The 13780-nt window shown below is 40.8% G+C and overlaps 1 protein-coding gene across 2 annotated transcripts in view; it reads left to right on the forward strand.

The window, feature by feature from the left end:
- Gckiii (Germinal centre kinase III) overlaps positions 1–13780 on the forward strand; it is an 86549-nt gene that overhangs the window by 29227 nt on the left and 43542 nt on the right. Inside the window, exon 2 of one of the 2 annotated variants that reach the window (XM_071699494.1) lies at positions 6384–6679. The exons of the other annotated variant lie outside the window; for it this stretch is intronic. Within the exon in view, the coding sequence (XP_071555595.1) occupies positions 6506–6679 (174 nt within the window). The 5' untranslated portion in view covers positions 6384–6505. The remainder of the gene's footprint in view (positions 1–6383; positions 6680–13780) is intronic. 2 annotated transcript variants of the gene reach the window in all.

Here is a 13780-nt window from a genome sequence, read left to right on the forward strand (position 1 = left end):
TTTTTTTTCCGTGTATAATTAACACATTTTATCAAAATATACGTTTTGTGCTCGACGACGCATCGCAATCTGCGCTTGGCGCGTAGATTAATGAGTACTGATCGTGTCCAAACACAAAATTTAATTGTCCGTAAACGACATTAACGAAATTAATGTAGATGGCTCCTGGCTGCGTTCAACCGCTGACCGAAACATTTTATTAAAATTCTAGCCTGTTACCGAATGCGTAACATTTATCACTTTAACCATTATTATTACGAATCGCTTTGAATGATAAATTTTCAGTCCATTAATGCGCGCCGGCTGGACTTTCATTAGTCGGCGATGGCGGAATTGAGGTAAACGAGATGCACGTCTATTATCGAAAAAAAACCTCACCGATTAATTTAACGTGGATTCTACAGAGCGTCCCTTAGTAAATGTTGGATATGAATTAAAGCATCGGTGTTTCCTACATGATACTGTTAATTTGCGCTGATATTTCATCTGGCACGGTAAAATTTACTCCTGATAGTTTACCCGTGGGCCACAGTGTATCGCGCGTTACCAGTTGTTGGCGGGACTCCAAAAATATCGGCGCGTTATGAATTTCGACGCGATCGGAAACGTATGTACAGGTGCAAAAGCTCGCGTCTGAGTGCCGTTTAATGGAGAACCGAGAGAACTCCGGCGGGTATCCCGCGGCGAACGACAAGTTTAAATGAATCTGTCTGTTGCAAACAATACGTCCTTGCCTCGATATATGTGTGTGTGCGCGCGCGCGCGTGCATCTCTCTCTCTCTCTCTCTCTCTCTCTTTCGATGATACCCGGAGAGTCTGACACCGCCATCGCGGATTTCTATGGGCCAGTTTTCCATGAATCCTATCGGCGGTCGACAGACAGTCGCGAACGCGTCAGACAATGCGCTCTCGTAGCCGCGCGACGGCTGTCAGGATACCGTTCGCGGTTATGTCGGACATGTCTGAGCGGTGAAATTACTTTTTCGAGCGAGAGAACGCGATATCACTCTGTCGTCGTAATGGACTCTTTTAGGGCCAAACCCTCCGTGCGTAAAGTTAATGCAGCAGCTGTTTCTAACTGTTTGCACGATATATTTTTTAAAACCGAGTTTAATGAAATATAAACGCTGTTAATTCTCTTTCTTTTTGCTCGCACAGCAAATGGGCGAAACGGCAAGCAATTAGCAGCGATTCTACTGTGTTCAAATATTAGTCCTCATACGATACACGGTGATTGCTGATGAGGGCAACCTTAATTAGTATGCCTAATTAGTGTGTTTGAATTTCAAAAATAGAGAAATCTTCTCCGCCGAATACATTGCTAATCACACATAGACCACATTCAATTTTTTATCGTAGATATTGGTTTGTTTGCACTTCCGACAATTATCGGGCAGTCTCGTTGTGACGGCCCGGCCGTCGCGTATTTAAAAAAAAACGGTAGTAAAATCAGCAATTTCTGTAACGCCAGCAGCTATCGTCGCGCTTTGTTCCGGTCGCCGTCGCTCAGGCTAAGCGCTTTTTTTTCCACGTGCCGCGAAAGTTCGATAAAGGTAGACATTGCATGTACCGTGTCGGTGCGACTATATAATCTACATCCATATTGGCCCTCCCCGGGGATGCACATGCATCGTTGCGTCATATGTATACTCATACGCGCGCACGTGTGTTATATAACCAGTCGTGTAACGCTGGATGCATGTTGCGCGAGAGAACATGTAGATTACACGAATTCTGGCTGCGTCTGGAATATACGTCGACTAGGACTGAGACCGTCTTTTTTTTAATCCGATCGAAAATTTAGCGCATCGGTGAGATTAAACAATCTTTACTCCGCTGCTCCGAAGCGTCTGAACACATCTGCCTAACGAACAGTTTGTAAACAGTTAGAGCGCAGTTGGAAGATTGTTATACTAGAGACACGTCAAATGATTGTAACTGTTTCATTTCTGCGAGGTAGATGCGACGAAGATGGACAATCAAGCAAAATCATCTGTTTCGATGATCATTACCGCGAGGTATCCAGTTAGTCTGCTTCACGTCCATCACGTAATTATGGTTAATTAATTAGGAATGGATTAATGACATTGATGCATTGAGATATCAAATGGCAAAAAGATGGATAGTCTATAACATGACCGATTGGAATTTCCTGTGCGTGAAGAGGGAAAGAAGAAAATGGAGTCGCTAGATCCATGATGTTTTTATACGACGGCTTCATCTTTTCTTGCTCGACGTGATCGTAAATCGTCTCTGCGGCGAGTTTTCAATATCTTTATATGATACACCACTATAATATCTCCTTGTCCAACGTATCGTAAATCAAACACAAGTGCTCTCGTCGTTGCATGTGAAGCGAAATATCGCTTGGGCTCGAACTCTTCCAAACAGAACGTTCCTCAAAGAAAACGCGACTTTCTTCGAATTTCTTCCACAAGTATCGCGAGAAAGAAAGAGATCATTAGTGTCATAATCTGTTTTCTCACTTATGTATACGCGATATTACAAAGGCGAATTTACCAAGATCTAATTCAACTTTGTTCTACAATACGTTATTTACTAAGTCCTGAATCTTTAACGAAGTCATGCTCGCTGAAATGTATTATTTCAACTTGAAATTGAAATGAAATGCGAATCAAGCGAGACGGAAATCTCGTAGAAATGAAAGTCATGCAAACACGAAAAGCGGAGTAGCGTAATGTCGAAGAGCCAAGGGAGTATTTTTTGCCGAAATATTTGTCTGAACTCGTCGTCCCCCTGCCGTTGTCCTTGCCGCGTTGCCGGTGCACGACAAGAAACTCGCCCGATTTCGTTCTGCAAAACAACGAACGCGCGACGAAAACTTTATACGCTCGGCTTTACGAACTGGAACCGACCTTCGCCCAAATCCTTCGTCGACATCCTATCGTCGCGAATAAGGATTGCGCCGCTCGCTCGAGGGCAATGCAGTTAATGGAAAATCCTGCGAAACGGCGTTTCCCAAAGTGAATCAACCGACGAACTCTTTCCGCGACGAAATCTACAATCACGTAAAATTATTCTGTTTCTATATTACGATATGAATTTTTTATGCAACATTTTTTAGACTGAAAAGAGATGTTCTGGTCTAGAATCTTAACAATCGGTTTACTATTTGAGAAAGACATGCAATCAACTTACAATGATCAATATTTTTTAAATGCATAAAAAGACGAGTAGATATCGACATATAGAAAAAATATATATATTTGATACTCTCGTTTCAATCGCCATGGGCGATTGCGGCGCGATGCGTATCGATTTTAATTAATCCCTTTTTCTACAGAGATTTCAGTTCAATTAATTGGAAAAGTTACCGCGATTGAATCCCGTTGATGCATGAATGAAAACGCACTCGATTACGGCCAATAATCTCTGTTTTTTTCTTCCTTTTTTAAATGATCAAGCCAACAATCTCTTTTAATGACAGTCGGCTCATTGCTTTCTGTACAATTTGAAATCGATTAACGATATTATGTAACTTGAATTCTTTCGCTGTGATCTCCGGCGGAGGGTTAAACATGACTTGAATATTAAGTTGGAAAAGTTTTTAATTATCGAGGTTTTATACAATTTACTTTGTGATTATATTACTATCCGCGCTTGCTGCTTATCGGTGGCTCGAGAGCCATGAGTAAATCGATTGGCTGTTTCCAGGCAATAAAAACAGAGTTAAAACGGTGTCACCGATACCGATTATGTAACAGGATTTCCAGAATCGTACAGCAGTTGCATATATATTTTGGACTATCCGTTAGAAATTTCCCTCTGTGTTAAAGAATTTATCTCGACATATCTCATACACTACGTAGTTTTCGCGACGCGGAATTACGAAGAGCGCGAAGCGAATATCACGATGATCGTAATGCAAGAGGTGACCGGGATTCACGCGCGACCCAATTCGATTACAAGGCGATGTTCTGGTCGCAATTATCGCCGTGGCGCTAACCGCGTTACGTTGTGCGTTAGACCGAGGAGCCCCACCTGCCGCGAGACATCCGGCCAATCCTGCATCGGCCAATCAGCTCGACCGAGTTCGAATAACTATTCCAATTAACAGTAAATACGTACGGTACACGAGCCAACGAGTCTTCCGAGGAGGACATCTCGTTGTAATGGCTTTTCGTAGGACGTTACAATCGTTACAATCGTTTGAGTTATACCGTTTGCGTCATTAACTCTTCAGATAAATATTCGTATTGACAGCCCCATTCACAGATAGATCGACAACCAACGCATCGCCCACTTTGCTTGAATACATTGTTACGATGGCCTATATTTTAACGTATTCCCTCATCGGTATTTGTTCGTCAGGAATTACAGCGACTTGAGTTAATTAATTTATTGCGAACATTTATTGCAGGCAGTTTTTATGATCGCTCGTTATTCAAATCATGAGTAGTTTTATATAGGAGCAAAAAGAAAAGGATATGTTGAATTGTGTAAATATAAAATAGCTCTTGATATCATATATTTCTTTATCACAGCATGATGATGATGGGTACATCGAGATATTTTAGATATTTAAGCAAATTAATGTGTTGGAAATAAAATTTTAAACGTAATACTCTCACGTAATATATCTGATCTCTGAAATAAAAAAAAATCCGAGAGCAAGGAGATTATATACACACGATTTAACTGCAGTAAATGTGGTCGTAACAAAGTCATATGGTAATACAAGTGACGGGGACCTCATATATCAAATCGAAGGATAGAGAGAAAGAGGAACGAAGTTAAAACGGCACTTTAAACAATTTATCGGCCGCGGCGGTGCCTTAGATCGACGTAATGGAAGGTTACATCCCTCCGTATATGCAGCATGTGGTAAACGATGTTTACAATGAAAATCGTGGTTTGTGGAGATCCGATCGACGTTACACGTTACACAAACCAAAGAGAAAGAGGGATGGCTGCTACGTTAAAAGGTGGCGGGAAGGGGGGGGGGAGAAGCCAACAGAGAGATAGAGAGAGGGAGAGAAGATGAATAGCCGCAGTTCGCTGCACCTGACTATTTATAACAAATCGATAGGTGCCGGCAGCCGGTGCGTTCCTTGCGTGCAGTGTTTCTCTTATTTGCAAGAACGGTTCTCGCGTTTCGAACGCGCCTTTAAACGCGGTTGACCTTAGATATGTAGCAAGCATTTCTGATTCCGTTGCGATTTGATTGTCAACAAATGATTTCTTTATCGTTTATTATAATCTTTCGATATTTAATCAAAAAATTTATAACATATTTTGAAACCGCGATTTATACGCGTATTAGATTACGTAAGAGAAACTTATTGCGTTCAACGATCCAAGAACGTGATACAATTTAACTACGATCGATGACTCACTGTCAATTCCGATGATGTAAAAAGCTGCACTTAAGTCTCCACATTATCGCAGCGGCGCATTAGTCATCGAAGGCCACGAGGATGACGAGGATAAATAATTATTTTACGCTAATTACTAATTGGCTGTTGTTACCGCAAAAATTCTGGTTGGCTTTACATTCGCGCGTATTACATTCGTATTCTTGGCTATTCTACAAAGTAGTAGCAGTCTTTTTAAACCGACGAGTGCGGTGCGAGAAGTTTGTAAAGCGTATGCGTTGTAAGTTTATTGCGCATAATATACATCGGAAAAGTGAACGAAAGAAAGTACTACCGCGTCCAAAGACAGATATTCCGTCAAAATATTAGCAGAAAATCCTTTATCACGCGTTTCGAACCCCGATTCGCGGCATCATAAACAATCACAAGATACCAACTGCTGCATCTGCGGTTTTGCCGTTGTTTTCCATTACGCGGTGAGTTCGTTCAATGAAATTAACGGGAGAAAGTCCGAGAAGCTTTTTCGCTCATTCAATTGTGCTTCGATTACACGCGGTTTCCTATACGGATTCGCAAGCCGCATGGTATCCTCGTCGTTCCGCAGGCGCCGAAATGAAATTAGTCTTTCTTCGTGAAGCAGTAAATCGTCTGTTGTGTATATGTGTATGTTCGAATCTCAGACGAAAGTCGAGCGAAGTTTTTTCGATCTTCAGTGTTGAAGCCGAAGCACAATTTATTACTGTCGCAATTTCTACACGCATCTCGGTAAACGACTATCCTTTTGTAACTCTATTAATCTTAAAAAAAAAAAACTGAAAGACATTACGAATTCGTTAAGGCAAGTGTCTTAATGTCTTTACTTTAGGATAAGCAAAACATATTGAAGTAGAAATTTTTTTTCGAGCATATTGCAAAATTTATCGAGAAAGAAATTCTCCGATTCTTGAAGAGTTATAAAAAGTTTGAAGGTCTCTCCATCCACCAGACGCACAATTTTCTCACATTTGTTGTTGACTGTCGCAACGAATCGAACGCGCGGTATTTTAGCTCGGTCAGTCGAAGTGGACGGCTCGAGTCATGCGGTGAAACGAGGAGTAGTGAGGTCGGCGCATTTTCGAAAGACTATCCTGCTCGTTCCGCGTGCTTACGGTGCGCGGTAGACATTCGACATGTTCGCCGCGATGGTGCTGCACAAGCATAACAAGCACAACAATGGGAACCACTCGAATCATCACGCAAGCAACAACAACTCCACTACCAACTCCACCAGCAATCACCTCAACAACAACAATCACATCAATAACAACGTCAACAACGTGAACCAGGCGTACAGCACGAGGGCGGTAAGTGGAATTGCGCTTTCGTCGAAATTTTATATCCGACGTCCCTTCGTTCGGCTTTCTCACTAAAATAATACCTCGCAGTTATACAAAGAGAGAATTTCGGTGTATTGTACCGAATAATTCAGATACCAACTGTAATTTTCAACGAGAAAGTTGGAACTTGTTTGAGTTTCACGAAAAAAGAATTTAAGTCTCACCGTTTGACAGCATATCCGTTTGAGGCACAAAGGTAGGCCCACTTTTCAATTCGTTCAAGTACTTCTTTACGACGGCGCGTTTCTACAGAAGATTATTTGCGCGATCGCGAGTCGTTAGATGCAAATTTCGCGTCTTCCAACGGGACAGTATTTCTCAAAGCGAATCGTCCCGTGGGTACCGGCTTTTGCAAGCTTCGGCAAGATTTAGAAGGATTTTTATCAACCGAGCGAAAAGGCTCGGCGGGATGCTCCTTTTGGTCGGGCGAAAGAACGCGGAGAAAAGAAAATTTTTCCACTCGGAGGGAAATCACGTTTACGGCGCAAAGGGTGAGTCTTATCTCTCGCGTTACAGAAGCGATCCCGAGGAAACGCGACAATTTCGCTGACATCGCGGACGATTTTACGGAACGCGGCAGTGGTCGCGAATTTAGTTTTATCCTATTTTTTTTCCTTTCCTTTTGTCGATCTTTCACTCCGTTTCCTCTCGGCTCATCTATGACATTCATTTTTCTGATTTCGTCAAAAATAGCTACCTATGAAAAATCTTCCTTATGCACTGAGAAAAAAATGTTGTTAATTTGACTAAACTCGTTTAGTTGTAGTGATTTGTTTAATGTAAATATTAATATATTTAAATCAAATATACGTGAGTAATATCAAGAAATATTTTATTTTATTTTATATAATATTATTTGAATTAACAAATGTTAGCTTGACAGCCCGTGACCGCTGCATTTAGTTGAATCAAATAATATTTCTTTGAATCAACGATTTTTTTTTCTCAGTGTGTCATGGCAAATCGTTCCTTTTCTTACTTGTCGCTTTTTTCATAAAAGATGTTTCGCAGAACATTCTCTCGTTTAGTAAGATTCGTAAGTAAAACTTACGAATCAGCTAATGTTAAACGAAAATTTTCATTAGACGGTAATCCTCTTTTAATTTGAGACAGTTGGACCGGAAGACTCGCCAGTGATAAATTGAAAACTGAAAATTTAAACTCGATTGTAAACGCGGCGCTGTGGTTAAATATAAATACCACACGGTATTACCTGACATAGCACACGGAGAATTATATCGGTTTAATATTTTAGAATCTCCCCGCGAATCTTCTATTTCATGCGGTTCATTAAAGTGGCGCAAGGTATTTCAGTTTCAATTTCCCAGGGTACACTCGACTGAAAGATTGGAAATCGAGAATTCAGCGAGTGGTTGATATCGAAACATTTCGAAATACGGTCGCGGGAATCGGCACGATGTAACACGATGTGACAGAATTTGTTTTATATAAGCGGTAAAGCGTGGTGAGCTCGAACGGGAGATAGAATTCGTCCTGTTACGCGAAATCTATTTTTTGAAAGCTGATATTGATTTTCGATATTTATATTCTTACACATTCGCCGTTGAATCTTTCTTGTCCAACCAAAAAATTATTTTTACTGTGAAATTGTTTCTTGCCAATTGCAAATTCTTTTTTTTTTATCGTATTAGAATTTGATGGAAATTAAAATTATTCTGTCTTATCGCATTATTGTTACAATTTTTGTAATGAAATGATAAAATCCAACAATATGCAGTTTTCATTCGGAGATATCTTCTTATTCCCGGGTTTCACCATTTTATTTTCGAATTACGGTCGAGGTTTATTATTCTGCGGCGCGATCTGCATCCTGTTTGCCGTTCAGCGGACAGTTTATTTTTTAAGTCAGGGGTAGAGGACTACGAATGAGTTAATTGCATCTGTCGGTCCACCCTTTCTCAAGCCAAGTCGGAACTCCGAGAGGGTTGTATGCAAATGAAGTAGCGAGATTAAGTCCTTTGTGCTATTCGATCCTGATAACGAACATGTTAAAGGATTCGCTATAAATTAACAACTAGATTAAACCGTTCATCGCCTTTACAGACTTTCGTAGCTCTCCGTCTTCCTGTCCATCATCTCCCTTGTGTCAGTCGGCGAGACGTTGTCTGGATTTTCCAAATATTTTATTTCCTTCGCGGGAGGTTTCTTTTTCAAACATGTGATACGATACCGTCGCGACAGTTCGAGACAAATTTTATAAGACTTGCGATAAAATATCAGTATAATATCGATAATAAGAAATTATCACAGAAGTAATTGATTTTACTGTAGTCGCATTACTACAATCTCGTAGAAGCTAAAATAACTTATTATTAGATTTGTCATTGCTGCCATTATTATTGCAATGTAGTTGTAATGTTAACGTGGTTTCGCTCAGTTTATTTGATCTCTCTTTGGTAGATAGAGTGTAAGTGGTTAAATAAGCTTTCCCAAAAAAAAACAAGATTCTCACGTTCCACCTTCCCTTAAACGCGTTCAAGGGGTGAAAGCGCCGCTATATGATAAAAGACAAAGGCAGTTAAATATATCAAGGTGAAGTAGAGTATAACTCGTTTTTACCCGGAGAGAAAGAGAGAGAGAGAGAGAGAGAGAGAGAGAGAGAGAGAGAGAGAGAGAGAGAGAGAGAGAGAGAGAGAGAGAGAAAGTGAGAGAGAGAGACCTCTCCATCCCCCATCGGCCCAACTCCCTTGTTGTTTCGTTGTATCTTCCTACCTATCTTTCGCCCTTCAGTCTTCGCGTCGTTTCTCAACCGCCGCGTAATTCGATTTCGAAGCACGGCGAGACTCCGCTTTGTGCGACTTTTCTGGCTCTCGTCTTGAAATAACTTCGATCTCTTCGGACGTGTGGCTAGACTCCATGTATATAATATATTATATCAAACGGTACGAGGAATGCCTGATGGAGGTGGAAAATCGGAAGCTTCGCAACCCTAAGCTTAAAAATACGATTTATAACTTGATAAGTCTATCTTGAAGATAAAACTTCAAAGCGATAGTCTATTAGATTTTTCTCTTATATTTTCTTGTATAAAAATAAAATTATAATAACTCAAAATAATATTATATAAAAATTATTTACTGGAGGATTTTATATCCTGAGTTCGGTTTAGTAGACCAACAAAGGATGGTTATGATAAAAAATGTCAGCTATGATTAAAAGCGTAGCTTTTAATCTTAGATGAAAGAATAGAGAGAAAGATCGATTGCACAACAGTAAAAACCATTCGGTTAAGATTCAAAGAGAGAAGGGGATCTCGATTGTGCGCTTTTCAGTATGACGACCCTATTACGAAAAATCAATAAACTATTATTCGCAGCTTAGGCAGACGTATAGGAATAGTCACCGGATATCAATATTTCCTTTGTAATAAATATTCAGAGATTCAGACTAAATCTTTGCGAATATATGTGTCATATGAGCTATCAATTTTTTACACGTGCCATTTCTTTTTCACCGAATAGGACACGTTCGAATTATTATGCAAAATTATTCATTCTCTTTTTGTATTAACGATTTTGTGTCGAACGCCGCGTCGAAGAGTCGGGCGCGTTTGCAAAACGCTGATGCGTTCCATTAACGCGTCGGCGAAGCGAGACGGATCCATCGGTCCGAAAATTCACCCTCTCGCCGATGCTGAGCGGAGGGATGATGTTACCCCAGAGGGGAAAACCGGACGACCGCATCTCGCCCGCGTTGCCAAGGTTATGCTTGGACAATCAATGGACCTGGCTGTAATCAGCGCGATTATAAACGGTGTTCACTTAACGCGCCGTCGGTCGCCATCATTAATGCCCGACAAATTGGCCAGCCATGCCGCTTTTGCAGATAGCTAGTGCGCCACTACGCCGATGGGAAAAACGCCGTCGACGTCATTACATTGATCGTCATTTCCGGGACGGAAGGTGATTACCAGTAGCGGCAGCGGGAGACAGCAGCAGCCGGTCGACAATTTCGAGAATGACTCCGAGCTCGCTATTCGCGTAATTAGCTCGCGAATTGGTTCGTATACGGCACATTATCCTCCATCTTCCTTTTAATTACGTGCTGTCGCTCGTTCAGTACTTAACGCAAATGGTTTTGAGTCGAGTTTTGACCGTATTATCGCTTGTCTCGACTCAATTATGGATTCATCATATTTATACAACATGTTGAAATAATTAAATACAGAATAAAGGCGGGAATAAAGTCTCACGTCGTGCGTCAAATAACGCGAGATAAGAATATCAAGTTTAATTTACGACATGGTACTCCGTTCTGTCGTACGATAATAAAACAGGGAACGGCATGGGTCGTGGCAATTATTTTATGACTGTCATAACACTCCGTCGGTTTTATACAAACATAAACTCCGAAGTTCCGATACGTCATTCCGCGACGTCGTCTTCTATTATATGTATAATACCGAGCCAACTCTCAAATCCATAAAATACACGAATCCTTTTCTCTACACTACTGTATTACGAATGTCGTATAAATGTTCTTGTCGCATTACCAATCGTCGTCTGGTCGCCTTCTGGCATGTGTGCATAAGAATGGAATACGCTTTCGTATTCGGGAAATACATCGAATACACGGATGAGATTCAGGAATTAATTTCGGCCCGTGAATGTTCTGATTTTGTAAACTGTGGATTCCCGTTTCGTTCAACATTTAAATTGCCGATTTATTCCAATTCTTCAGATCTTCGTGTTTCTGCCATTTTTTCCTCGCATTAATTCTTTTTATTTCAGAACTTTTTTTTATAATTGTTTCCGTACTTAATATGTAATCAGTTATTTAGATACTGTCGTTAGATTCATATTCTACACAAACTGTACAATAGAATACATATCGCGAAACTATGTGCGGAATCGTCGTGACAGCATGCGATTCGGTAGACTGTTAAAACCGAAGGGATGTGCAGCCGGAGATTGGCACGTTGCAAACGGAGCATGCCGATATGTTTGTCGTTCGGATAATATACACTCGATATTACATCGAACAATCGATCATCGCCCAAACACAAAGCTTCTCGCGCGGACATGCCTCGCTATAGTCGAGCTTTGGATATTCGTTCGAAGAGAGAGAAAGAGAGAAGGAGAATACGAATACGAATACCGGATGCTCAAAGATGTCTGAGACAGTCGACAGAAATTTTTGGCGAATACGTCGGAAACTCATTTGGGATTTTCACGGCAAAGAGGAATCGTTTGGGAAGCAACGTACGTGCTCGATTTCTTTTTGGTCGTACAGCCGATTACACAACAGTCTTATCTCGTTACATCGAAGTCTTTTTTCTTTTTTATTTCGTCGCCAATTGTTACTGCTGCTACCGTCAGCCCACTCGAATGCATCTCAACTGTCACCTTGCAATGCACTTACAGTTCTTGTTAGCACGTAACTGGGTTAAAAATCTGTAGTAAATGTAATATTGCAAGATACAAATTGCATAATTCACATTTTAATGTCTTTGACACACACATAAACTCTTACATATTTTATAGAAACTTGATTTAAAGAAAACTGGCTGAAAAATTTAAACATCCTCAGTATCTTCAAATTTGTTTCGCACATTTTCCCTTTTTCCACTTTTTTTCTGTCGCAAGAGAGAATTTCGTAGCAAGGTAACGTGTTTTATATTATAGGAGTAAAAGAGGGAAAATTTCCAATAGAGTTAGGACAAAATTTCTTTTTTATACACTTTTACGCACAAGTTTCATTTCAAGGAAGTCGGTGTATCGGTTAATTAGCTGGTCTCAGCGTCGGGAGGAGTAACACCGTTAAACACTTACGTTACCGCCCGCCCATTAATGCACCCTATGTGCACTTCCCGTCGTTGACCGGTAGCAGGAAGCCGCTCTGCACCCCGGCCCTACGGCAAGAGGGAGGGACCAGAGGTCGCCTAATGGTAACGATGTAATGACCTTACCGGCGTGGTGTACCTTCCGGTTACGAGCTTTCCGATGTCGGCGGGGACCGCTATCGCCGCCCCGGGTTGATCGTAAAATTCGAACTTTCCCGCTTTCGGAAGCACAGTACGGAGCAGCTGGTTTTATGACGAAGAACCGCCACGATCTCTTGGACCGAAGGTTTCCAGTTTAACGGTAATCGCCAGTGGCTATACACATTTCGAATATCTCGTGGATTCGCAACGACGAAAAAAACCTATTTCGTGCTGCCGCGGTTTCCAAGAACGACGACGAGCATGTTGAAAATAGGGGTGAAAATTACGTATAGTTACATTATTTAGAAAGTTATGCGCTACGAGGAGAGCAAACTACTGTAACTTTTTCTGATTAATTTAGCATTTGATTAATTTAGCATTTAGTATTTTTAAATTAATTTAGCATTTGAAATTTCAGGTTTCTATCGAGGTTTCAATTTTATCCTTTATCTTCGAAACTTAATTCCGAATTACCAAAGTTTCAGAGATTTGGATCTACGGGACGTTAAATGTTGCAACTTTCAGAAGATGAAATTTCCGAATCTAATTTTCATTCTTGAATTGTTGCATTATTCGATTGTCTCGGATCGAGCGTGCCTCCAAATTTAATTATTTCCATCGTTCATCGACCTCTCGAATTCCTATCATCCAATTATACAGCGGTTACCAGAGTGCAATGATCTCTAGATATATAGCATAACTAGTGTCTTGGAAGAACGTTTACTTCTCCTAGATAATGCTATGATATTTACATGTTATACTCGCAAAAGTCGTTCGATTCATGCAATTCATGTAACGCGATAATACTCGGCACGGTATTGAAGTTTGATTACGTTGATGAAGTTATGATTGTTTTCACTCAACGTTTTTATTCTCTTTCTTTCGGCGTGTTAATATCAGTATTCATTCTATGCATTTCGCCCCTGGCGGCGCTCCATTTTTATAACTCGCCTCTCGAGGTTTTACTTAAGCAGCAATTTTCAACGCGTCAATCTTCCCGGCGAAATGGACCGTTCGGTTTTCCGCTTTTCTTCACCGGTTGTCCGAAACGTTTTACCGCGGCGCGACGCACCCTCAAATAGACAAACGAATAGATAGATAAATCCAGGATTACGACCACCGTG

Source organism: Temnothorax nylanderi, unplaced genomic scaffold, assembly GCF_030848795.1.
Source record: "Temnothorax nylanderi isolate EJ_2023f unplaced genomic scaffold, tnyl_v1.0 TNYL_tig0018_pilon, whole genome shotgun sequence".
In the NCBI taxonomy this organism is placed as follows: Eukaryota; Metazoa; Arthropoda; class Insecta; order Hymenoptera; family Formicidae; genus Temnothorax; species Temnothorax nylanderi.